Source organism: Diplotaxodon limnothrissa, linkage group LG15, assembly GCF_057381915.1.
Source record: "Diplotaxodon limnothrissa isolate DT_005_m linkage group LG15, D_limnothrissa_male_GT1.1, whole genome shotgun sequence".
Lineage (NCBI taxonomy): Eukaryota > Metazoa > Chordata > Actinopteri > Cichliformes > Cichlidae > Diplotaxodon > Diplotaxodon limnothrissa.
Window position 1 is genome coordinate 13,234,720 of NC_140610.1, and position 27,789 is coordinate 13,262,508.

Sequence of the window (27,789 nt, forward strand, 5' to 3'; positions counted from 1 at the left end):
GCTCACACACACTCTTTACACACACGCGGGCACGCAAGTCGATTAAAGACCAGCCCTCTGGATCCTGCGCATGGGATCGCCTTTTAAAGTGACACTACAGTTACATCGGACAGCTGTATCTCTGCGCGCAGAGGAGGCTGGAACTAAAGATTGCTGCACGGCTGGGACACGTCCTGACATGTCAGTGAAGTGCAAAGAAATTAAAGGACACAGGAGGAGAAGGAAGAGGGAGAAACACTGAAGCCCTTAACATGTTTACTTCAGAAAGGATTTCACTGTTATTGGAAAGCTAACATATTGTTTCAGGAAATGGAATTTGTGCCACAACAGGTGCAGGTATATATATATATTTTAAAACGCAACAAGTTTAATGTCAGTTGCTTCATAAAACCTTATAAATTGTTACATTTATCAAGTTTTATATATGATGCAATATTAAAATTATTCGTTTTTTCGCCAAAACATATCTAAAACATTTATATTAAAGTGATATTTAAAAACATACTGATTTACATCCATCTTTAAAGTTAACTTCCTATTCAGTACTCAAAGTTCAGTGGCCGATTGTGCCTTTAATCAGTCAATCACGCCCAGACCACTCCCACTTTTGTAGTCCAGAATTACGTCATCCCTTCTAGAGATGAGGAGAGTAATCCTAGATGGTTCTCGGTCCAGTAAGTGATGGTCTGGGCCTCCATCCCCTCCTCCCCGCTGCTTCTCCTCCACCTTGACTGCTTCAAAAGAGCCTCGTCCACGTCTTTGTTTCACCGAGCGCGCGTGTTCGCCTTTCTGTGCAGGAATGCGCGTTCATGAAAGACTGAAGCAAAAATATCACTGAAGCATTACAGTATGGATTCATTACTTTATCTTTTCAAGCATTTGATCCAATAACACGTTACAATTTATGTGCTGCTTTCTTTTGTTGATTTATCGCGTTTAATTTCTATGGCGTCATTGTCACATTTAAGGGTGAGGATATTGCTTCCACTACCAGTCAGATCATGCAAATAAACAATGTATTATCCATTTGCTGGCCTTTGAGTAAATCTCATCACAGTGCACAAGCATTAAGTATCAGTTGGTTGTTATTATTAACACTATTGTTTTACTGTGCTCAATGACACACATTTTCCCAGGTGGCCTGGTAGCCTACAGCTCACACGCTCATCCACAGCAGCAGGCTAGAGTGTGTACTGTACAGAATTACACACACACACACACGCATTGTGGGATGGTTTTTGTTCTCTTCATGTCAAAGAGAATACCTGATGCAGCAGTTTGGCGCCTGCCGAGAACTACAGAGTTAAATGCTCAGTGGATGTTCAGCGGGAGGTCAGGATGTCTGAGTTTACACACACACACACACACACACACAAAAGCCCTGTGTACTTTCACCAACATGATCACACTTTTATCTTTCAGCTGCTTTATATCAGGCTGAATCTTCAAGATATCCGAAGGGAGTTAGTGTTTGGTTACTCGGGGAGAATTTTAAGAATGATTTTGTTTGGGTTTAATATTTTTGCAGCAGTAAATCATTAACTACACTACATTTGATGGTTTCCCCCGCTCTAACTACTATAAATCTGATGCACCGATTGTTATTTTTAAAATTATTTCAAGAACTTTGAGACATTTTTACACTGAATCTGCTCTTATAAACCTTAAAATTGGCTTTATTTGTATAACTTATTTTGCTTTGTAGTCTTTTATTTCTTCCATAGCTGTAGCAGTTATTTCTTGAGCACATTTATAGCATCTATTTAGCCAAAAAAGCCTCAACCTTTAGATCAGTGGTGTCAAACATAAGGCCCAGGGGCCAGAATTGGGCCAGCTGGACGGCTTTGGAAAGTGAAAACAAGGGTGCAGATTTTGGTCTTTTAATTATACACATATACATATACATACATACATATATATACACACACACATATATATATATATACATACATACATATACTGACTTGTGTTTGCTCTGTCATCTGGTCAGCAATATTGACATGCACATTTAAAATAATGTGCCTATATTTTCTTTTATTCTATGTAATATTTTATAAGTGGAAGGTATGCACTCTACTTCCTTTCTAGGTCAGTTTGTTGTGCTCCAAGATAAGTCAGCTTCACCCTACATGCCCCTTCTGAAGCTTGTAAATCCAGGATTGTCAACACACACAAATTAAAAAGCATCTGAATTTTAACTCCTCTTCTTTCGTCCAGGTGAAATCACAACATTATCAGGACAGTTTTAGGCAGCAGCCTGATAAGCGAATGGATGATATGACGGTGGATAGGAGTCAAAAGGTGAACTGTTTTAGTCTTCCCTATGTCAGCATGGGGTATCTAGAATCCAGGCAGGCTGAGACGACAAACATCCCTCTAAGCCAGCGTAAATCATCCAATTAAGACAATCACAAAGCAAGGGCGGCCTTCTCTGTTTATGTCAGATGTTTACCCCAAATGGCATAATGGTCTGATTGGATTAGGGGCCTCCCCGTGGGTGGAGATCGTTTTAAAAAAAACAAATCCCAAACTTTAATTGAAAGTTGTATGGTGGGTGGACTTGCATCCTTTACTACCCACTCAAGCACATTTTAATGATTGCACACATGATGTGTGTACACGCACCCACATCGTGTGTATGTGTGTGTAGGTGTGTGCGCTTAAATCTAATGAGATTATACATTTACCTCAGTGTTTTTGTAAGCTACTTGTTCCATGATACTGGCTGGATGGACACTTCGTATAAACAAACTATGTTACATAACGGTCTTGGTTTAGATAATGTAATCTGTAGTCAGAGTGGGTTTGTCTGTGATGGAGCGGTGCACTGTGATGACCTTATCCTTAAATGTTAAGCCCTCTGCCGCCTCCTACAGGCTCAAATGAGGGAAGTGCAAACGAATATGGATAACACAGTTAAAGTTCAAACTGACTTTGAATTTACACGAAAATATAGATGATATACAAGAAACATATTTATATTTTAATAACCACAAATTAGATATGCGCAAACTTACTGATCAAGTTGTTAGGTACACCTGCTCAGCTCCTTGTTACTGCAAATATATAATCAGCCAATCACATGGCATCAACCCAAAACAATTAGGCATTGTCAAGATGATCTGGTGCTCGAATTGTGGATCAGAATCAGGAAAAAAGGTGATTTAAGTTAGTTTGAAAGTGCCATGGTTGTTGGTGCCAGATGATGAGCCAGTCGGAGTATTTCAGAAATAACTGAACAACTGAGATTTTTCCACGCAACCATCTCTAGGTTTCCACCAATAAAAAAAAAAAAATTCAGCGAGTGGCAGTTTTTCCAGCGTAAATGCGCTGTTGATGCTACAGGTCAGAAGCGAAGGGCCAGACTGCTTAAATGACTGCTTGTTACAACTAAAGTATGCAGAGGAGCATCTCTGACTGTACAGCACGTCAAACCTTGAAGCAGATGGGTTACAGCAGCAGAATTCCACACTGGGTGCCTCTCCAGTCAGCCAAAAAAAAAAGGAAAATGGGGCTTCAATTCACCCGAGTTCACTAGGTGTTGGACAACATGACACTGGAAAACTGTCGTCTGGTCTAATGGGTCTTGATATCCAACATTTGGGTGGTAGGAATTAAGTATAAACAACATAGTCAAACGAGCTTGCAAAGAAAAGCGTCTGGACTTCTTTAAGTTGCTTGAAGACGTTTCACCTCTCATCCAAGAAGCTTCTTCAGTTCTAAGGTCAAATGGTGGGGAGCCAAACAGCCACTTCACAAGCGTATGGCACAACATAGAAGAGCCACCTCCACAGGGCAAGACTCAGCAGTCCATCTGCATCTTAAGGATAAAGGACACTCTTTCGAGGATGCCAATGTTCAAATTTTGGACAGAGAGGACAGATGGTTTGAAAGAGGAGTGAAAGAAGCCATCTATGTCCACTGTGAGCGACCATCTTTGAACAGAGGCGGTGGTTTACGACACCAACTGTCTGCCATCTATAATCCAGTTTTGAGATCCCGCCCCAGACACCTTAACGCCCACTCACATCCTGGGCCATCTGACCTCAGGAATTCGCATGATAAGGTGGGGCCAGGTTTCATAATGAACTCACCCGAAACCCTGGCTGATTGGGACCCACACCCTTTTTCACACCTTGGCTCAGGCGATTAGAGGATCATCAGGGGGTCCTTTTGTCCCTCTTTGGGGGGATACTCCCACTAGGTTTAAATCTGGGACTCCCCACCATTTGACCTTAGAACTGAAGAAGCTTCTCAGATGAGAGGTGAAACGACTTCAAGCAACTTAAAGAAGTCCAGACGCTTTTCTTTGCAAGCTCCTTTGACTACGATGACCTGGATGACTGAGAACCTTCACAGATATAAACAACATAAAAGCATATATATCCATCCTAACCTCGTATCAATAGTTCAGCAGCCTGGTGATGATGTAATGGTGTGGGGGATTTTTTCTTGGCATACTTTGGGCCTTTCAGTACCAACAGAGTATCTTTTAACCACCACAGCCTAAGTGAGTATTGCTGCTGACTGTGTCCATCCTTTCAGGGCCACAGTGTACTGATGGTTGCTTCCAGCAGGATAACACATCATGTCACAAAGCTCAAATCATCTCGAACTGGTTTTTTGAACATGACAATGAGGCCACTGTACTCAAATGTCCACAGTCACCAGAACCAACAGAACACCTTTGTGATGTGGTGGAATGGGAGATTTGCATCATGGATGTGTAGCTGATAAATCTGCAGTAACTGTGTGATGCTATCATATCAATATGGACCAAAATCTCAGAGGAATGCTTCCAGTATCTTGTTGAATCTATGCCACAAAGAATTAAGGAAACTCTGAAAGGACTTGCAATTCCAAAGTTTAACTGATGAAGTGGATGGTATCTATATATACACACTCTCTATATACTATATAGTCCTCTTAATCCTGTTGTCATGTTGAAATATGGGCTCTAAGTTGCTTCAAATCATCAATTTGGCTCAAATGTCATAAAAACCTTACAGAGAAATTTAAAGATCTATTCAAAAAGTGCACAAATAAAACAAATATTATTGCGAGACAAAGTCAACTTTATTTTCTCTCCGATTTCATAGAAAGCTTACAAAAATGGCAGAAGTTCCTTAAAATAAAATACATTAAGTATATTGAATAATAGCAAGCATATCCTAAATCAACATCAGTGCTCAAATGGACAGCTTGAAAACACCTTGCCCTTTTCACATCCACCCACTAGAGGGCAGTAACCAACTGCAGTGAAACACACTTCCCTCCTCTCTAAAGTGAGCGCCCGTTTGCCTGTGGTTTACTCATGTTAGAGAGGTTTTCATATTATTTAAAACAAATCGTTTTCAATGGGGAGATAGTGCATGTCACAAAAAAGGACCAGGCAGAAAAAAAGTACAACACACACACAGGTACTATGCTTTGTTTTGCCTTGTTAAATATTGATTTCTCTGAAGAAGAAAAAGATGATTTTGGTTTCCCAAAACAGACTTGGTCTTTTCTACTTCTGCTTAACTGAATACATCTCCTATGCAGTGTTAGTGCTTAGAGGCTCTGTGCTGTGCCGAGGTAGATAATTATCATGACAGTTAGGAACAGGCGCTAAGTTTCACTGTGGGTCTTTCTGCGATTGCGGTCTCCCTCCAGCCAGTATGCCTCCGTCTGCATCTCCATCAGTCTAGAGATTGTCCTCTGGAAGGCAAAGATCTCTTCCTCGGCTGTGAAGAGGGTAAGTCGCTCTGCTGCCTCCTGAATAGACGAATCGACACCAGAGTTGGCAACTTGTATACTCAAAAGAGAAATGTTTATGCAGCAGGGGAGAAAGATTAAATCATCGGGCTAATGAGCATAGAGTCATCGATTTAATCTCCAGCCTGTACATCTGTGTGTAAATACGTGAAAGTGAATACTGCATTTCTGTAAAAAGGATCTAGATCTTAGTGAATTCTTCCCTAAAACAGAGAAATTGAGGACACAACTTCAATAGCAGCAACAAGCAAGTTTGTTATTAAACGAAAAAAAGAAAATAATAGTGATATCCGATTCAACGGGATAAATAACAGAGATGTGACCTTACCTCACTGAGGCCTAGGTCATCCAGGAGCTGTCGGTCCCTCTCATCATCTCCTCCAGTGTGGACAAAGAGCCGGTCCAAAGGAGCGTCTGCCAGCAGCACCACCCTCACCTTGGACAAGGGGGCAAGAAAGAGCGATGTGGGAGTTACTGTCTATAACATTAAGGGCTGAGTGTCTGTTTACTGGTAGCTTACTCACACATTCATTCCCTGTCTTGAATTATTGGATTTAAATGTTATTGTGGGACGTGTTATTGTCTCATTGATGTGATAAAAGTGCTCTCATTCACAATCCCAAGGTTTCTTCCTGTTAAGAGTTTTTCCTTCCCACTGTCACAAAGTGCTTGCTCACAGGGGGTCGACTCTTTGTTGGGGTTTTCTCTGTGTCACTGTAGGGTCTTTACCTTACAATTTAAAGCGCCTTTAGGTGATTGTTGTTGTGACTTGGTGCTACATAACTAAAATTAAATCGAATATAATATGGGGTTAAAAGGTAACAAATCAGTGAGTATTAAGTTACCTGTTATGAGGCTGGCACAGTGTTGAGGGGTTTAGCCCTTGTAGTAAATACTTTTTTCAGTGCTGAATAGAGTATTTTGCAAAAAACCCCCAATCAAACAAATGAAAAACCGTGTGAGTGTGATAGTAGCCCTACTGGAGCCTGACTGATATATTTATTGCCCATAATAATCCTAATGATGATGTTGGCCTATCACAGGTACCTGTATTGGTGTATATATTTCCATTACCAGGTCATTAGCTGGGCTTTAATCACTTTCACTGTACCAAAAGATGATGTGGCACCAAAAGCTGGTAAAGTAAAAATTTCCTACCTGTAGCCAGCAAACAAAGAAGACTCTTACATAAAAAAAAATAAAAAAAACCAACACGCTTCTCTGTGTGTCTGGGTAGGACTCCAGCTGCTGATTCCATTCATTGCCCTGGACTGCGAGCAAAAGAAAGGCAAGAATCGGCCTGAAGCAAGAGAGCCCACTGACTGTGGCTTACAGAAGTCTGCCTGAACAGGATAAAAGTGACAGGTACTTGGATGTGTATGTCCATTAGCAAGACTGTCAGGAGAGTGTAATGCAAATTCTGTTCAGCTACGAAGGAGTTCCAAATTTCTGATCCAAGGCCAACAAAGAGAGTGAAAAGAGATGTTTGTGGATGATTAGGAATAATACAAAGCACGTCTGATGGTTCACATGGAAACTGGATGACATGGAAACCCACTGTGGAAAATGTCACAAGCAAGACTCACCTTTCATCACAGGGCAACAGGCTAAACATGAAACCTCCATAGAGCAGCACCAATGCTAACATCCAACACAACCTGTCAGGGCGCAAGACTGCAGTGACCCAAGGGAGCATATACATGGAGGCATGACTAGCTCCATGGTTGACACCTCATTCAATTTATCAAGCCGGGAGAGTGACGTAGCAACATGACATCACAAGGCATCCCAAGACCCCTTTCTCCAGGAAAGGATTGGGGCAGTAGGGTTGCCCTTGATATACGGCTTCAGTAGCATTCATATATCACCAAAGATCACCACAACATATTCATATTTATCCAGAGCTCTGGACAGATTCTGCCAAGGCTGCCTTTCAGTGTTCAGGATGCTCATAATCGTACCACGATTAAACATCCAAAGCTTCAGAGAGTCAGGCTGGACCACTGTCAAAAGGTGGAGTATGATGGCCTTTAGCAGCATGTCAACAACACAGCTGCCTAGAGATGTAGGTGCACCCAGGTGGAGAAAACTCTGTGGAAGCTCTAATGCTCCTCCTCCTTCTCATTTAATGGTTTTACTTAATTTTTACTACTTTGTAAATTGTAGATACATACTGAAGATGTCAAATACATGAAACAAGATATATGGAATTATGTAGCAAAGAAAAAAAGATAAATAACTATAAACTAAATATGTTTTATATTTTAGATTCCTCAGAGTAGCCACCCTTTATTTGTTGACAGCGCTACAAACCCTTGGTCTTCTCTCAGTGAGCTTCATGATGTAGTCACCTGAAATGGTTTTCACTTCACAGTTGTACCTTATCAGGGTTCATTTGTGGAATTTCATGCCTTCTTAATGGGGTTTGGACCATCAGTTTTGTTGTGCAGAAGTCAGGTTGGTACACAGCTGACAACCCTATTTGACAACCGTTAGAATTAATATTATGGCAAGAACCAATCAGCTAAATAAAGAGAAATGACAGTCCATCATTACTTTAAGAATTGAAGGTAAGTCTATCCAAAAAATTGCTAAAACTCTGAACGTGCCCCCAAGTGCAGTCGCACAAACCATCAAGCACTACGATGAAATTGGCTCACATGAGGATGTGAGCCAATTTCTGAGGATGAATTTATTTGAGTCACCAGCCTCAGAAATCGCAAGGTAGCAGCACCTCGGATTAGAGCCCAGATAAATGGCACACAGAGTTCCAGTAGCAAACACATCTCTACATCAACTGTTCAGAGGAGACTGTGTGCATCAGGCCTTTATGGTCAAATAGCTGCCAAGAAGACACTACTAAGGAAAAGCAATCAGGAGAAGAGATTTGTTTGGGCCAAGAAACACAAGGAATGGAAATTAGACCAGTGGAAATCAGTACACCTCCGGGCTGTGTAAGGGCTATTTGACCAAGAAGGAGAATGATGGAGTGGAGCTCTGGACTGTTGGAAAACCATTTCAGGTGACTACCTCATGAAGCTCATCGAGAAAATGCCAAGAGTGTGCAAAGTTGTAATCAAAGCAAAGGGTGGCTGTTTTGAAGAATCTAAAATATAAAACATGTTCTGAGTTATTTCAGACTTTTTTTGTTTACTACATAATTCTATATGTGGTAATTCATAGGTTTCATGCCTTCAGTGAGAATCTACAATGTAAATAGTCATGAAAATAAGAAAAAACATTAAATGAGAAGGTGTGTCCAAACTTTTTTTAGTGTATATATATATCTTGTTGGAAGCCAAGAGTCGAGTATTTTATATTACACACTCTTGGTTTTGAACTGAGATGTCGAACACATCCAACACTTTTATGGATGTAATGTAGGAAGATTTCTAAAAGTTGTAAATAAAGGCAGAAAAGCTGCATTAGAAATCCTTCGGTAACACATGAGTGTAATAGAATCCATGCCTTTCATTCTTTTTTTTTGTTTTCACCTTTTTGTCATAGAAGTTGTCTATGAGGGTGGTAAAGCGTCTGGCCTGATCCTTCATCGACAGCGTCAGCACGGGAACGCGGCGGATCAATACTGTGTCGAAGAGCCGCGCCATCTCCAGGTAATCGCTGGCACCCAAAGCCTGGAGAACGACAGAGCATGTGAGATACTGAAACAAAGTCAGACCCGAGCTTCAAACAGACAGCACACCACAAAAGAACACATCAAAGATTTCAGCTTTGCACATGTGCACATCTGCTCCATAAATGGGTACAGGCACTGTGAATTTCTGCACTCTGCACACATGGCCTGAAAAAATGACAACTGTGAAGTGAGGGCACCTTGTGCAAAAAGGTTCTAGCTGTTGTAATTTTTGTCCTCGTCCTTGGTTCTTTGCCATTCAGGCTGATTGCTCTTAAAATTAATGAGGACTCGCCAACATATGCCAGAGGAAGCCTTGAAGCTCACATGCCTTCTAAAACTCACCGCTGTCCATCAGGGTTGAGACTTTGCACACGCTACACACTTCCTTTTTCAGGTGCAGTGGGCACAACTAATCATAAAAAATGTCAATAGACTTTCTTTTTGACATTGAGCAGAAAATACCTCATCCAGTTCAAAGGCCCGGACAATAAACAGAGCATAGAGGTAATACAGGGACAAGAGAAGTGCTTCGAATTTGAGCAGTTTTGATTAGTAATGAGTGGATTTTGTGTGTCTCAGTAGAAAAAAAAAAGAACAAGAAAAAGGATGTGGTTTGACTTTGGTTAGAGGTCTCAGGCTGTTTTAAATGCCATCAAGCAGTTCTAATTTGTTCTCTATCTGTATAGCGAGTAACTGTGGTGTTAAAGCTAAAAACCAAGAAAAGCTTACCTTAAAACACTCCTTGTTTTACTCTAAGTTTTATGTGGCCAAAAGATGTTAAGTGTCGTTATGTATCAGCCTGTTTTGTTGCACAATAATGACAAATTAATCGTAACAATGCTCACTCTGCCGCACAGCTCATCAAAAGTACAGTCAGCAACGGTTCCGCAGGTCTTTTCTAGAGTCACATCTCTACCCAGCACTGAGAGCACCCGGGGACCTGTAGCTATGGAAACACACACACAATGTACAATGGCTACAGTATATACATGTAGTTAGGTTAAAAGGTAGTATATTTATGAAATTTGCTTTACTACACACTCACGATTTTTGATCTTTTAACCTCTAATATAAGACAAAATAAAAGAAAACATAATGAAAAATACTGTTTACTACTAAAAAACTATTTACTATACAATTAAATCCTAAAATTTCACAGTGTTACAAAAAAAAACCCCTTTAAGGCCCAGTAATTTTGAAAATCTAAGTTCAAGTCTAGAGTTTGTTTTTAATTTAGAATTGTGCAGCTTTTGTTTTTTCCTGTTGAATTATAACATATAAAAAAATGACATGTAAAGCATCACAAATAGCCCAAAAAAAGTACAATTGTATTATCTATGCAGTTTAACCCTGATAAATGTTATTTCTCTGTGCCACAGACTTCTATTGTTGTAACAGAACTATTTAAAGTAGGTGAGTGAGCCGTCTCGTGGGCTTGGGTGACATGAAAATTAGCATTTAAAAAAACCTTCAGCAGATACACTAGATAATCCTGTATGATTGAAAAGTCATGGTCTTCAAAATCCCCAGCTGTTTCGGGAATTTAAAAAGACAACAACAATAAAATAAAAAATTAAAATCTATTTTTGAGCCTTAAATACTAAGAAAGGATAAATGTGAGACAAATTAAGGTAGAAATTGATGATTTGTCTAATTGTTATCAACACTGTTGATTTTGGTATTTTCTTTTATCTTTCATATATATAAATATTACAAAATGTGTAATTTTGACGTGTCCTTGTGTCACAGAAAAAAAGTAAAACATAATCAATTTTTCTAAAATGCATTGTCTTCCTTAAATGCCCTTACCACTCTTTTGTCTTAATGAGAGCTCTTCAAACAGTGCATCCAAGAAGGCCTCTGCACCAGGCTCCCCTGTGCTGCACAACACACATGCACCAGCGCGCGCACACACAGGCAACGAAACAGAAAGGAAATAATAGGATATGAAATTAATAATGCTGAAGTGGCCACATCAAACGGTGGCAGCAAGGAGAGCAGGGGAGAGGGGTACTTGGCTTTTCACTCCATCGGTAAAAAACAGGATGTTAGGCTGTAAACACAAGCATTAGCCTGTGAATACACGTCGAAATGAGATTGTGAAGTGTGTGTGTTCGTGTCTGCGTGTGCTTGTGTTTTAACTCCAGGTAAAAGGGTGTGATGTACTCTATTTACATACAGTGAAAAGACGAAAGCACTTGTTTGCCTGCGTGCGCGAGTTCCTAACAGCGCATATGTAACAAGGAAAATAGAAAACTAGCTTTTAAAGCTCTGCCCTTTTCTCATATTCTATTGATTCCTCTTTTTATTCTTTTCATGGATCTCTCAAGGTAATGCAGGTCTTTATAAACCTCCCAGCCTGCATCTCCCTCATTTATTCATCTGTTTGCCTTTTCTTTCTGCCCAAACTACATGATGTGCACAAGCATTTCCTGTGTTTGTGTGCGTGTGTGTGTGTTTAATGCAGGTTAATGTCAACTCAACCCAGCCTCCGCACAAACTCTGGGCTGAGGAGGACTATAAAGAGGGAAGCAGAGAGGTAGTGTGCTTGTGTGTGCGTGTTTGTGTGTCTTACAGGTAGTAAAGTTTCCCTGCTGCAGCCTCGCCAAGCTTCCTGTAGTCAATCCCTGTGTCTAAGCAGACGGTGTGGCAGTATTCCTGTTTATACACACACACACACACACACACACACACACACACACACACACACACATTGTTATTTGTGCTCTTTTTGCCCCATAATTTTATGTAAATGACTAATTTAGAGACAACTTTTAGCATCAGCTTCATTGAGCCCGTGAGCATTTACAGCAGCAGGACCTCCTGTGTGACTGACGACTCTGATTTTCATATTGGTGATTGCTGATAGAAATGCTAAAACATATTGCACTTCTTCAGGTTTAAATCATTGTGACAGCTTGATTTGTCTTGATGATGCATTGTTAATATGGCAACCCTGTAAAATGGACAATCAGAGCTTTGTGTCTTCACTTCTTTCACACTAAAATGGATACAGAACAACCCTAAAAAGTATTAAATTAAATAACAAGGCATCGCAGAAGGCAGCCGGCATCTTATCTCCTATCCTCCGACAGCTTTGGGATTTTGTGTCAGCTGTTCTCGGTTTGCCGAGCCGATCCATTGTTCTGCAGCTATTCAAGTGCGTTACAGCAGGGGTGAACCTGCGATGCAGGGTTCAAACTTTTCCACATAGAGTAAAACGTCAACAAGATTCATGTCAGGGAGTACAGCACAAACTATAATCATCATCTCCACTATTCTATCAAAGAAAAGAGAGGAACTGCATATCATCCCATCCAAGCCATCATCGGCTGACTGAGTATTCAGCGACAGCTCCAGTAAATTATGAAATCAGTGAATTTCTGCCACTGGCCTCCTTAAGCTGCAGGATAATTAGTAATCATCACAAAGCAAGGGGACGGAAATACTCTATTCTTCTCTGCTGTCAACTTTTTATCTCCGTGTCCGCTCACACAAACGGGGTTCCCACTCTGAGCCAATTGGCTGAATCAGGCTTAATAACAACCTGACAAACTCGCCCTCCCCCACGCACAAAAGGGAGGTGTCATTTCATCAACCTACTGTGACCCCACCAACGGGTAAATAGTCCCTCCAGAAAAGAAAAAAAAAAGTAGGAAAAAAAAACTTGTCACTATTGCCGCCACATCATTAGTATCTCACTTTGTCTTTTCTCCTGCCATCTTCAACTCCCTCCCTTTATGAACCTCGTCTCTAACGTACCAACGGTAAAGGCGGTTGTTGCGTTCCTTGACGGAGGAGCGAGGTGCAAATACGAGAGGGGAAAAGAAGGAGGAATGGAAACACAATCAGTGATGATGATTCCATTGGTTATTTATAATCAGATGAGGCTGAGGCCTCGCGGGTCATTACTTGATTATCCATCTTGAGGGGATTGTCAAGTTCTCACTCCTCTAAGATTTTTATCCGCCTACACATTGTGGTTTTGCAGCCTCCCCGCACCCCGACGCCGCCACCGACAACCTCCTCTCGCAAATGTAGTCAGTCTACTTTGCAACTTTTAAATCTCGTCTTAAACAGTCCCTTCAGTTTAATCGGCGAATGGCGATGTACAAATAGTGGAGTAACAGCTTTTTTTTTTCTTTCGTCAGGTGGACGGATAGAAGAGGTGATCATTTATTTTAAGGAAAAATGATAAAAATGCGCTCGTGCTGCAAGTTGAGAAAATATTTAGGTTGTAACAAATTTGTTGGTCACAAGTGTGCAGTCTTTAGATTTTTTTTATTTAGTAATTTTAAAGGCTCACAATTTGATTAATTTATCCATTTGCAATACTTTGAAGTTTTTCTAATGGAATTTTGTAGTATTTTCTATTTTCTAAATAATCACCTCTTTAGATTTTGTCTTGTTAATTAACTTAAAGGAAACTCCAATCTGCAGTTTTTGTTATTTTAATCATTATTAAGACACATGACAGATTAAACCATAAAAAGAAAAGAAGTGCAGCCCTAAGGTTTATTACCATCAGGCAACAATATTAGCTTTTTAAACTAGTGGTGTAAAAACCTGGCAAACGTTTCGCTGATTCAAAGAAAAGCAGCAAATTAAGAGTTCCCCTGCTCGCACAGATGCATTCACCGGCTCAGACACAAGAGAGAGAGATGACAGACATGAGAATCAGAGACTCTTTGGAAGAAAGTCATCCAAACACATGTAGCTCCAATCATGTCATTGTCCAAGCTGTCCACTGCTCTCACTGGACAGCCGTTTAGCATAAAAACAGAGTGGCTTTTTTTTTTTTTTACCCCCCTGCTCCCTCCACTCCCCTCTGTGCCCGCTCCCTCCATGACATATCTTTCTCTATCCTTTACTCCTCAAAAAGTTGCTTTTGAGTTTTTCAAAGAGCGCGGTGCCATTGAGCTGCAACAAAAGCCAAGGATAGCTGACTATTGGGCCCTGATGAGGTCCACTCCCTCATTACCCAGCAGCAGAAAACATTTGATGCTTTTTTTTTTTTTTTGTTTGGCCTGGAGAATTGACCAGGCCTCAAAGAAATGCAGGGTGGGAAGGCTGAAAAAGAGACGGGGGTTGGAGGGGGGTGAGGGGAGGAGGGGAAAGGTTGTCGTTCATTCATCCGTGTGTGTCTTACAGCCTTGTGTGGAGGGACAGGAAAAAAAAAGAAAAAGTGGGAGGTGGCAGGGACAGAGGGGTCGAGAGAGAGGGAGAGAGATGTGTGTGTGTGTGTGTGTGTGTGTGGCGGGGGGGGGGGGAGAGCTTAAAACAGTGCCTTTATGCTGGCAAGTTCTGGACGACTCTTCTGACATCAAAGTGTTTTCTCTAACTAGGGAGCTGCTTAGTTAGTGTGTGTGCGTGCACGCATGCGAGCCGGCTGGGGGTGTATCTGGTGATTTTATTCATTCTTGGGCCGTCTGGGGGGGTACGTGACAATGTGAACACCCTAATTACACCTAATGATCTATTCCCTTAAAGTGTGACTGCCTTGGGCCGGCGATGGATTGTTCTGCAGGGTCGTTCTCACAACCTCCTCCTGCCTCGGCTGCTCCTCTTGGGGAAACATCGTTTGAGTTGGAGGCCCCATCTTTTGTGATCCAGGACCCCACCGGACCCCCCGCTCTCAACCCATCGAGTTTCGTTGGCCCAGGACTGAACCAAAACGGTAACTCGGGCAGTGTGTGCTACCTGCACCTGGCCAACAGAGGCTCCATTTGTTGATCGTGACAGACGCGAGCAAAACATGGGCTCCACACAGTTTATTACAAAAATTGCTCTCTGATCATCTTGTATAGTATAAACCTGCAAGACCTTTACAAGAAGACTTCAACAATGTAGCATTGCAGTCTTTTAAACCTGCAGGACTTTATGTGCACAATTAAAAAGGAATCAGCAAAATTAAATAAGAGACTTCATCTTTCTTGTTCTGTGCACTGTGAAAACCTGTCCGTACTACCCCCATCCATCTGAGATTTTGTACCGCTGACTTTGTAAAAAAAATTTTTTACATATAAGTTAATTCTCCCCAGCACCTCGGTCTCGAGTTAGATTGTGTTCTGTCTTAGTCTGCTGCCTATAAAGATACTGATTAGTGAATAACTAATTATCTGGTGTATTAAAATGGATGCAAATAATTCAAATCTGACATTCAAAAGGGTATTGATGTCAGTAATATACATAAAGTTAGTCTCAGAATAGAATTTCTGTTAGGATCACTGTAGCCAAAAATTGTTATTTCCATGTGTGGTCACTTATATTTGGTGGTACAGTTCTGTTCTGGGACCTCCTCCTGTGGGTTTTGAAAGCAGCAAGAAGACGACAGAGCAGGCATCAGTGAATAAAGATGTCACAGTGATTCAGATAGGTAGGGTGAACATGGTTTGCACATGTGACTTTAGTCAGTTTAGTCAGTTTGCCAGATGATGTGGGCTCCCACTGAGATCAGCTGATCTACTGGGAGAGGAGCTTGACTTTATGTCACTTCCGGGGTGGCTTGACTTCTACTGTTTTCCCTGATTTCCTGGTTGTCTGTACTGTGACTAGCAAAGGCAAAACCGCACCCCATGAAAGTCGAATTAAGAGACATTTCTATATTTGTACACGCTTACTATTACACATCTGACATCTGAACACTCTGATAGAAAACAGGAAAACATCATTTGCCCAAACGGAACCAAGGTAACTGCCATAATTAAAATTTAGGTAACAATTAGGATCCTGGTCTGATTCTTTGTGCTTAAAAGAAATCGATTTGTCCTATCACCCCTTGTTCAGGTTTCAGAACAGACAGCGAGAGACACTGATATGAAAGAAGTGAGCTTTGCCCTCGAAGCATGCTGCCATTAAATATTTTAAAAGACAATGACTGTCATCAAATATCAAAATCTATTTGATTTGAACTCTTCCAGCTCTTCACACACGGTCCTTCTTACCAAGGTCTTCAGTGGAGGACCACGTCCCTCTCATTCTTCAGTTTTTCCCTTTCTCTCTTTGTCATTCTGTTTTGATTTATATATTTCATTTTTTCTCATCACCAACTGCTCAGCACAGAGCCAGTATTGACAGTGACACAAAAAAAAGAGATGAAAAGTGGATCAAAAGAAGGGTTAAAAACAGATAGAAACTCAGAGATACTCAAAGTTGCCTCAGGGTTGTTGTCATGTTTTTCTCCCCTCGGCAGCTTTGTGCGCAACTGCAATCGAACAAGTGGAGGGAAAATAAAGTCACTATTCTGCTACCAAAATACAGAGACCTGACCTTGGGTGAGTAAAGCCAGCGGGCAGAACAGGATAGTGATAGAATAAAGAGTGGGGATAGAGGGGTGGAGAGAGAGGATGGGCAATGAAAAGTGGAGTGGAGAGCGAGGACAGTTTGCCAGAGAGAGAAAGAGTGTCTTCGTTACAATACTGGCAGCATCCATTAAAAAAAAGAAAGAAAAAAAACCCAAACCCTGTATTTCACGAAACTACGAGCTTTGCAGCGGCTGCAAAGAAAAAGACGCCGGAACAACTGAATAGACTCATAAATGGAGTCTACAGAGATGCTACAAAGGACGAGAAATTACAAACGACTGTGTGGATGAAAAATAGCAAACAAACTAAATGATGAACAATAAAAAAATAAACAGCGTCTTCTGGATTAAATGAAGTTGTATGTAGCCCGTGCGTTGCAAGTCATTAAATCATTTTTTAAATATAAAACTGGATGATTGTGGAAGATCGGGAGCTGCAGAAGGAAAGGTGACCCAACTAATCAGAAGTCAACAGTTAGATAAAGACATCATCCGAGGCGGACAAAAGTGGCGGATTAACCCTTACCACTCCGGCTCAGGTGATGAGGGGAGGAGGTCAGAGGCTATTTTTGTATGTTAACACCCTCTTTTCTCTCCTGCACTCACCATAGAAACACACGCTGGCATGCATATGCGGAGACGATCTGCGCCGAGTCAGCGGCTGCTCCCTGCGAGCATTCATTCAATCTATTAAGGGTCAGCTAGTTAGCAAGCTTTAACTTTACAGGACAGATCACTATAGAGAATCCATAGCACCCCACCTGAAAAACACCCCCAAACCCTCCAACCAGATGGCCTCACAAAGGAAAACATGGTATCCTGAAAGAGAGGAGCCAGTACGGGGCAGAGAGGGACAGCAGGCATTCAGGACCTTGATGAGGGTGGATTAGAGAGGGCAAGGGTGCTGCTGCTGCTGGGTTAGCAGGTGGGGTGCAGGGTGAGTCCAAGACTCTATGCAACTTTTAGTGGGTTTGACTTCAAATGTGCGTGTGTTTAATGTTACAGTGGTTTGATAACTCTGGTCAGGTTAGATTGCCTGTATTTTGCACACATATTCACTTTAGCATTTGTAATGCAACAGATTATTTATTATATCAGAGCTAAATCGGAGTTTTAGGGTTAAAAATACTGTGATACCTGAATATATTCAGAGGCAATGCCATGTTAAGTCATTTCATAAATAACCAAGCCTAAATTAATCTGAGTGACTATGTTCTATATCATGTATTGTATTTCTTTAACAAAATCCCCATCATAGTATGAACAAAAACGAATGCATTTGTTTTCAAAAATAAACCAAAAGTCAATAATAAGGCGTTTACTATTGTATATGTATAATCCTGTGTAAAAGTTCCTATTAAAAGTAAATGAGGCATGCCGAATAATAATGAGAATTTAACAACAATTTCATTCAAAAAGCCACAAAATTCAAGTAGCAGTATGAGTGGCGATTTTCAGCGCACTCACAAGAGAGCATTTATCTACTACTTCATAACAGGAGTGTGCCTAAGCCAGACCTTAGCCGAGCACTGCTTATGTGACTGTGTGTGTGTAAAAAATGTCTGCTTTCAAACTAAAGGTCATAATATATAACAAGATATTCTATAGGGAATCCCTAATAAAGTCAGCGTGGTCAACCTGGGGCATTAAGGAAACTCTTAGTTTTGGTAAATTAGAACTTATTATTAATTATTGGCCGTCCTACATAACGAAACGATGGCAGTGCAAGTGGTTTGCATCAATGTGATTATATGAAACTGGAAGGTTGCACAGCTCAGGTGCCTCATACTTACAGGACTTCATATTGTTCAATTATGAGTTTATCCTGTACGTTTAGTGTCAGAGGAGGGGTTCTCAGTTTTAAATTCTTAATAACGCTAAGCTGCTTACTTTCACTTGCTATCTTGCCCAAAAAAATTGCAGCAGTGTCAACGCTTGCCTTTACTATTCAGACAAAATACCAATAAAAGGCGCAAGAATGCTGCCCTCCTCTGTTGCAAAATGCATGACAACAAATTAATATGCAATTATTTATGATCACGATCACTCCAAACACATCAATGATCATCTGGGATGCAGGCAGGATAATGGTGCTACCTGCTTAAATTGCAAAGTAGATTTTTCGCTAGAAATGCTAACCGTCACATCGCTCCTGTTCTCCGCTCCACCCCCCGCCCACCACCCCCCTCTACTTTTGAAATGCAAGCAGCCTGGGTCAGTCACAGCTAGTCCACCCATCTCCCACTCTCCCATTCACATTACCTGTACCCACTCACACTCTTTTCCATCGCTCTCTGCGAGTCTTTCAGTGTGCCCTGGTATGATCAAAGACAGCTTTGTGACACTGTGTGAAGCATCCATGAAGCAGAAAACATCAAACCACTAAGAGCAACTTGCAAAAAGACGGACACAGAGGCATACATGCAAGTGTGTGTCCGTGTATGTGTGTGTGCGTGCGCGCGCGAGATAAACAACTGAATAAATTAGAAAGACAAGAGAGAGGGATGACTTTGTCTCTACCTTCAGCACATCGATGAAAGGTAGGAAGGTGTCCCTCTGAAGTCCGTTTTTGTACAGATCTGAAAGAGGAAGGGAGGGCCTGTATTAGAGCTGCTGTTTAGCCTTCTAATAATGTCATCCCCTCGCCACAGATTGGCAGATAAAGTGGCTATTGATGAACTGAAGGATGGGTGGGGAGGCACGACAAAAGGACTGGGACCAGGGGAGAAAAATGGATTTCTCTACCGGCAGCGGCAGCAACATAAAATTCATTACATTCCCAAACAATGGTGGCCAGAGAAAGGACTGTCGCCTTTTCAGCACGGACAATGTCCACAGCAGCTCGCTGAATAGAGGTTTCAATTAGCTCGGCTGGAACAAATTACATCTGAAGTAGCATCCCTGATAGACAGATAAAACAGATAGGGATTCACACACAAACAGGGACAAAGACACACACACAGCGAGGCTCAAGCTCTCTCCAGCTGCAAATGCAAACAAGTGGCCGTTGTTGATGTTTGGACTTAAGCTTACTACAGTAGGACCTGACACAAAAATAACCTTTGCTTAATAACTTCTATACTGTAATGGACTGTGCCCTGTGAGACTGGAATATGCCAAAGGTTTATGAAAGAGAGTTCAGTGTTTTGGGACGTACATTTTTCTTCCTTTATTGGTGCAAATCTAGTCCTTGTAGAATGTCCTAAAATGAGGTAAATACATAAAACTCGTGATGTATTACACATGTCATTATTTACTTAACAAAAACTAACCCACGATGCAGAAGCAGTGTGTGAAAAACTAAACATTCACTGCAGTAATTGTGTTAGTAATTGTTACGTTTTGGGGGGGCATTTGTTTATGTACAGCTCTCTTAAGGTCCAACCACAGCATTTAAATCAGGTTGAGATGTGGACTTCGACTGGGCCTTTGAAACACATTGGCTGAAAATTAGAAAATAATCAATCTGTTTTAGATTTGCTGCTGTGCTTGAGATCATTTCTTGTTACGGAAACACATTTCTCACATGTGACTCTAAAATACTTTGGTATACAGAAGAGTTCATGACTGTTCCCAGATCATGTGGCTGCAAAACACCCTTCTCCTGCCGTGCTTGACAGTTGTTATGAGGTGTTTGTGCTGGTATGTTGTGTTTGGACTTCATAAAATGTGCTGTGCAATATGGTCAAGCATTTCCACTATGGTCAAGTCTCTCCAAAGGACTTTTTCTAGAAGTCTTGTGGTTTGTGCAACTCTGGAAACAAAAGCTGTGCTGCCATGCTCTTTTCTTCAGGTAACCCTTCCAAACAAGTCATACTTGTTCAGTTTTTTTCTAACTGTACTCTCCTGGACTTCAACATTTAACATGCTAACCTGTAGAGTCTGAGATATGGAGCTTGCAGTTTTTCTGAGGTATGCGCAGTTTGAAGAATCTTCCTTAGTGTAGAATAATAAACTTCAAATTGTTTGGAAATGGCTTTATAATTCTTCCCACAGTAAAGGGCAGCAACAGCAATTGCTTCTTTAAGATCACTGCTGATATCTTTCTTTCTGCACTGTATTAACACACACCTGAATGCTCCATACTAGCAAACTGCCAAAACTCTGGCAGACGCTCACTTTGGCAGATGCTCACACTGATGATCAGTTAATCAACTACATTTGATTAGTAGCACCTGGCCGCTAGTTACCCTACCCTAATTCCTGTAGAAACAGTACAGATGTTCTTAATTTTTCACACAACCCTTCTAAAAGTTTGGCTTGACTTTTAAAAAATAAATGCCATATTTTTTGGACTATAAGGCGCCAGATTATGAGGTGTACTGTTGATGAACGGGTCTGTTTTCATACATAAGGTGCACCGGATTATAAGGTGCATTAAGTGACACAAAACAGACAGATAAGTCAAACTTTACTCAACTCATTCTTCTTGCTTCCTTCCCTTCCGTATCATTGATTCATTAATGTTGAATTCTCTGGCAGCTGCTCTATTCCCATGTTGTTGCAGCATATTAATGACTAACCTCGTATTGTGGATGGATTATCTCAGTTGTTCTCCTGACTGAAGTTTGGTCCATTTACAGCATCCTGCCATGCGATTGCATTTGTCCCTAACCATCGGGAATCCTCACGTTAACTTTTATCAAGTGGAAAAAAGTTAGCGTTCATCCTCCAGCCACTGTGTTTATGGTATGCTATCATAGCTGTGTTGCTAGGGATTAGTAGCACATCATTATATACCAGCTAGTCCAACTTCAGTAACCCTACAAAAGTCACTGCTGTTTAGTTTTCTGTCTTCATTTATGTTGGAAGAGATAGCAGAGCTGTACGTTTGAATTTTTTAGAAATCTCTCAGTCAGAACATGCTATGTATGTTTAGGTGAAAACTAGTGCGCTAACTTCCTGCTAACCTCTAACTCTGTTAAATTTAATAAATTCTGTTTTCATGGATGCCTGGATGCTAAACTTAGTTGTTACACCTGGTAAAGGAGCAGCTGATCATTTTATTAAAGATGAAGGAATTTAGACAGTTTTGAACTCTCAGTCACGCTGCAGTGTTTGTTTGACTTTGGGACCTGAATTCTATGATGTGCTTTGTTAGTCTGTTTCTCAGCACTGACCCGAACAAACAAACAGAAACTTAAAATGACTACGGCCAAAATGCAAACACTGAGGCTTCAAAATATGGAACCTAAAACCATTAGTCCATTTTTGTAATCTTCTTCTTCTTTCGATCTCTATAGCGGATCCCCTGCCTCCATCTCACCCTATTCCTAGCATCATATGCGCGCCTTCACTCCTGAAGCTCCATATTTAATGCCCTTTGTCAAGTGTAAAGCAAATTCCCATATACTTTACACTTGTATATGGGAATAGATCATTTGTTTTTCTGGTGTTCTATTGCTAGCTTTGTACACACTATAAGTGTAACATAATAAGAGGCACTGAGTTGCATTTGCTGTTACTTCAAGTTGCTGAAGTCTAGTGAGTTAAGCTACTGCTAAGCTAGCGTATGTAGACTCAACAGTGTCAGCCCAGTCAACACAGAACAGGAAACAAAGTAGTGCGTCGGCAGGTGACAAGGCGATCGTGGCTCAAGAGTTGGGAGTTCGCCTTGTAATTGGAAGGTTGCCGGTTCGAGCCCCACCTTGGACAGTCTCAGTCGTTGTGTTCTTGGGCAAGACACTTCACCCGTTGCCTACTGGTGGTGGTCAGAGGGTTCGGCAGCCTCGCCTCTGTCAGTGCGCCCCAGGGCGGCTGTGGCTACAATGTAGCTTGCCATCACCGGTGTGTGAATGGGTGGATGACTGGATGTGTAAAGCGCTTTGGGGTCCTTAGGAACTAGTAAAGCGCTATAAAAATACAGGCCATTTACCATTTACAAGGCCAGAGCAGCACTGCTAATGAGTGAGGAGACATGTGCCACTGCACACTTTACTGGAACTGGATTAATACATAATTCAATAGAGCCTAATAATTAAAAACATTTGCGATCAGTGGAATTAAATGGGCTAATGTAAACTGCATGCTATCAACTATAATGCCCCCCAATCTAAAAAAAAAAAAAAAGACACCATTTATCCCTCCATCCCTCTTCAGCTGCATTAAACCCCCATCAAACAACAAAACACTGAACGTTCTAGCACAAACCTATCTCTGAATTCCCCCTCCAAGCATGTCTAGGGCTTTTTGATACTAGCATCTCCACATCAATGAACACAGAAAATGCATGCCTTTCATGTCTAGTTGTCTCCTATGGCTTTTAGAGTTCCATTAACCATGTAATTAATACCAAGTAGCCTCTCTATCAAGTTTCCCTGGTTTGGGGCTTTGTTCTTAATAGCTAGTAAATATCAGAGACGCGCATCTTTGTCTATGAGAGCCACCTTGTTGCCATTCACTCCGTACCCACTCAAGGCTTTGAGACATCGACATTACATGTACCCAAAGACGATGAAGACCTTAGATAGCACATCATGCATTTATCTCCACGTTGATCACTTGCTAATTCCTTCTCCATCCTTGCTCTGCGGGCAGTAAATGCAACATCAAAGCCTGTTAAAAGATGGCGTCATGTCTAGGTGGGAGAGGTGAGGTGTTTTTTTGGTCAATTGCCGTAAACAGGACGCAGCTGGTTCAATTCTTGCAGGAGAAAAGTATTTTGAAGACAATTGTGGTCAAAATAAAGTAATCTATGGTTGTAAGTACCCTCACTGGCAACTTTAGGTACACCTATTCAACCTTTTGTTAATGCAGATTTGTTAATTATTCAATCACAGGGAAGAAACTCAGGCATATAGAGGCATATAGAGTCTAATCGACCTGCTGAAGTTCAAACATTAGATGCATCAGAAAGGGGAAGGAAAGTGATTTTGAGTTTCGTATGGTGAATATTTCAGGAACTGCTGATTTTCTGATGGTTTGCCTGCACAGAGTGAAACAGAGTGAGCACCATTTCTGCAGTTCAAAATGTCTTGTTAATGTCGGAGATCAGAGAAGAGCAGAACTAATAGCAAAACCTGTTGTTACAACCAAGGTATGCAGAAGGGCATCTCTGAATGTACATCATATCAAACCTTGAAGTAGGTAGGGTATACAGGAAACTGAAGCTTGAATTTGCACAGACTCACCAAAATTGGTCTGAGTCTCAATTTCTGCCGCAACATTTCAATAGTAAACAAGATGAAATGGCTCCATCCGGTGCTTTATCAATAGTTTAGGCTGCTGCTGGTGATGTAATGGTGTGGGGGATATTAGCTTTGTATCAGCTCAGCATAACTTTACTGCTACAGCCTGTCTGAATCTTGTTGCTGATCACGTCCATCTCTTTATGAACGCAGTGTATCATCTTCTCATGGCTGATTCCAGCAGGTTAATGCGCCATATCACAAACCGCAGATCATCTCAAACTGTTTTCTTGGACAATAAATTAAGGTTATTGTATTCAAATGGCCTCCACAGTCATCAGATCTCAGTCCAATAGAGCACCAATAGAGTTGCATCACAGATGTGCAGCTGATAAATCTGCATCAACTGCATGATGCAATCATGTTAACGTGGTGAATCTGTGCCACAAAGAATTAAAACAGCCCTGAAAGGAAAAGGGTGTCCAACCCAGTGCTAGAGTGGTTTACCTAATGAAATATCAGTTGAGTGTATATTAGCTTTTCACTGGCACTGTCAGATTATAAATGGAGCTAAATTTCCCCAAATTAACAGTTTTCAGACTCATGAAGATGACAAAGCTTGAAACTACATGTTTGGAAGCTGCAATGAAAGACATCAAATTTCTTCTATTTTGAGATTTCATTATTATCTCCCACTTCAATATCTATATTACTGACAATTTGTAGTCGCAACCATCTATCTTGGTGTTGACAGTGTTTTCTGCTGAGACGCTAAAATTACAGCTGACTCTCTTGGTTTTTAACTCATTGCTTTAAATAAAATTTTAAGAAAAGAAGTAGAATGGGAAGACATGCACAAGATATATTATTATTGCTACAGACTACAACAATATAATTAATAAGGAATAGCTAAAACGTGCATAAAATGTTTGCTGGTCATACCATCAGGGGGTCTGTTGGAGGTAGCCACCACCACCACTCCAGTTTTAAACAGCGTCTCAAACAGCTGCTTCAGGATCATGGCGTCGGCAATGTCCGCCACCTGATTGAAGAGAGCCAGAGAAGTCGAGGAGCATCTCATATTATTCCTTTCTTGCCACACCTGTGTGTGTGCACGAGTGTGTTTGAGGTCACAACATGCCATCATCACTCCATGTTGATCAGTGTCATTCAGGTGTGCTCATTCAGTCCTTTTTGTGTGGTCATTGCCACCCAAACTTACGTGTATACACATGGATGCAAACACACACTCAGGCACTTAAATTTACTGCAAATGGTCAAGAACTGGCCTTCCGTTGAGTGGAGTAGCTGAGGCGAAGAAAAAGACCTGAGCTAATCAACGAAGCCGAAAAACAAGAGGAATGAAAGAATAATAAAAACAAAGCAATGCGAGGCAGGACTGGGGTCATGACGGCAGACAAAGCTTCTATCAAAGCATGTCCACATAAAGGCATATTAAAGTGCATGTGTGTTGTATGTACTAGACACAAGGCTATACGGTGTGACAATACATAAATCCAATTCAACTGTCTGCTGCCTTTTTTATCTACATCATTCCCATGAGTCCACAATGAACAAAGGTCGATGACAACACTGAAGCAAGGACGTTTATGAGTCGCTAGCTGTTAAATGAAGAGCTCTGACCTTTCTATTACTAATCCAGTGCTCTCACTTTTGTTCTTATTCTCTCGTCTGCGTCTCTCTCTCTCTCGAACCTATGTTGTTCTTTTGAACACCTATAAAGGGAGAAATGTTACCCTGTGATTGGCGGTTGTCAAAGCGACATTTATTTAACGTGATGCTCGACCGATGAAAGTTGGGCACAAAGGATTTCCAACCTCTCTGGTAACTTAAAGTTGTCGGTCTCATGTCAACAGTAATTTATATCCTGTTAAATGACAATGTTTCCTCCCAAGAAGATGTAAAAATGCACAAACAGAAATCCATTGTGAGAAAACCGCCTCACTGTAATGCCAAATTCTTGACCCTTAAAGTACTTTTCTTGTTTAAAAACCCTAAAAGAAAATGTCTTGAATAAAAGAAAGACTTTGCAGTCATGCATCTGTCCCGCCCTCTCCTCTTATTCCCTCTTACCTACTTTCCTGTATATAACAGGCACTTCTGATGGCCATACCCACAGCATATGCTTCCTTTCAGACTCTGGAGAGTCTTCTGCTTTTTGCATATTAGCCCCACTGCCCTTGCCAATACTTGATTAACATTTGTGTTAAAGCCTTGATTTTGCTAAGGAGAGGTGGCTAAGGGCATCAAATTAGCGTGTGTGTGTGACTGTGTGTGCGTGTAATGAGAATCAACAGAAAGCCAAGGCTCAGTGTCTCTCTGAAGGGGCCCCCATTTCCTGCGACCACAGGATTTTATTTTCATTTCAAAAGAATCATTTAAAAATGACCTTTTATACAACATGGATTTGTTTATTCATGTGCCCTCCACACGGGCATAGTATGAGGGGCAATATTGATTGCTGAATGACTAGGGGAAGAGGGAAAGAGAATGGGTACCCACAGGATGAGAAAGGTGGAGGGGGACTGATGTAGCACTTGTGGAGCACAAAAAAATAATGGTGCAATCTCTGTCAGCCATTGCCGATATTTAAATGAGCATCCAATTACTCAAGCGGCTGTCAGTTTACAGCGAGGCACACGGGTGCCAAATTAAACCTCTTTTGATGTTACACCTCTTTATGTACACAACCTATGAGCAATTTCACAGAGGCTACACAGTGACTGAGGCCCTGAGACAATGATGCTCGAGCGTTTTCTTCTCACTCTTTCACGTTCTTTCTCACTCTCTACCCATCTTTCCATCTTGGACCTCTCAATGGCGAGTATTCATTAGAGGAGCCGGGTAGGGGTCGCAAAAGGAAGGAGGGGAGGAGAGCTGGGGGGGGGGGGGGGGGGGGGGCTACAAATTACTGATAATGGCATGGCGCTAATGAAGAGAATGGAAAAATGTCATTAGCATTTAAGAGGATAAGATCCATCTGACCCGCCGCCGCCAGTCGCTTTCTAGCTCCACTCACTTAAGGAAGCAGGAGAGTGCGACTGATACCCAGAGCTTCATTTGCATGGCTGAGTGGTGGAGGATGCTGATTGGTATAGCCCCTCGCACCCCCCACACCCCAAACCCCCAACTCTCCCAACCTCGCAACCTCTTATTTATGCATCACAAACAACGCGCACATGTCTACTTGTTTCCCCCGCCATTCACCGGTAGCAACAGTCGACAAGCGAAAACAGCAAAGCTGGCGACAGCAAACAAAACAAATCAATGAGAATGCACAAACAGCGCCGCGGTTTAAAATGTGAAAGACGGCCAGATGAAAGGAGCGGCTCTTGATCCACGCAGATGCACGGAGAGTGATTAGAGGGAGCAACTGCACCTTCTGTGACCTCTGACCTGCTGGCATTAACTGTAATGATATCAGTAAAAGGAGCAACATTGTGCTGCTAACAGATGTGTTTGGCTGGCTATTGATGAATGCAGAAACACGTGTTTTTCTTCACTACAGTGAATGACTAACAATCTCACAGAGAGTAGACAGCCTCAGTAGTGCATCACTAATGACTCAAGGGGGTCCTTTAGTTGTGTACAGTGTGGCTGTAATGGTTTGAGAGCAAACTATTGTGAGATTAAACAATGTACCTTTATCTGTCCTAGTAAACTATAACTAAACACACTAAAGAGAGAAAATACAACTGGAAGTCATTTTGCAATTGTGCTATATTTAAAAGAGGCCACTAGGTGTCCCCAGTCCTGTTTTTTATTTGGATTAGAAGCACGCAGTTGTTCACAGGAGAACTCTGAACTTAAAATACAGAGAATGCAACGTTGAACAAGTTTTTTCTAGTTCCTTATCTTGACAGAAATAGAGGTCAACCTTGAAGCAATTGCTGCCAATTGCTGCCAACTGCAGGAAATAAACAGCAGTTTATCGCTTTGTTTTA

The 27,789-nt window shown here is 41.4% G+C and overlaps 1 protein-coding gene across 1 annotated transcript in view; it reads right to left on the reverse strand.

The window, feature by feature from the left end:
• Positions 1-5,610: 5,610 nt before the first annotated feature.
• The window catches only part of afg1lb (AFG1 like ATPase b), a 31,004-nt gene continuing 8,825 nt past the window's right edge, over positions 5,611-27,789 (reverse strand). The window contains exons 6-13 of the mRNA XM_085372132.1: positions 24,767-24,866; positions 19,218-19,276; positions 11,970-12,052; positions 11,204-11,274; positions 10,240-10,340; positions 9,252-9,392; positions 6,086-6,193; positions 5,611-5,757 (exon numbers count right to left, since the gene is read on the reverse strand). Of these exons, the coding sequence (XP_085228258.1) occupies positions 5,611-5,757; positions 6,086-6,193; positions 9,252-9,392; positions 10,240-10,340; positions 11,204-11,274; positions 11,970-12,052; positions 19,218-19,276; positions 24,767-24,866 (810 nt within the window). The remainder of the gene's footprint in view (positions 5,758-6,085; positions 6,194-9,251; positions 9,393-10,239; positions 10,341-11,203; positions 11,275-11,969; positions 12,053-19,217; positions 19,277-24,766; positions 24,867-27,789) is intronic.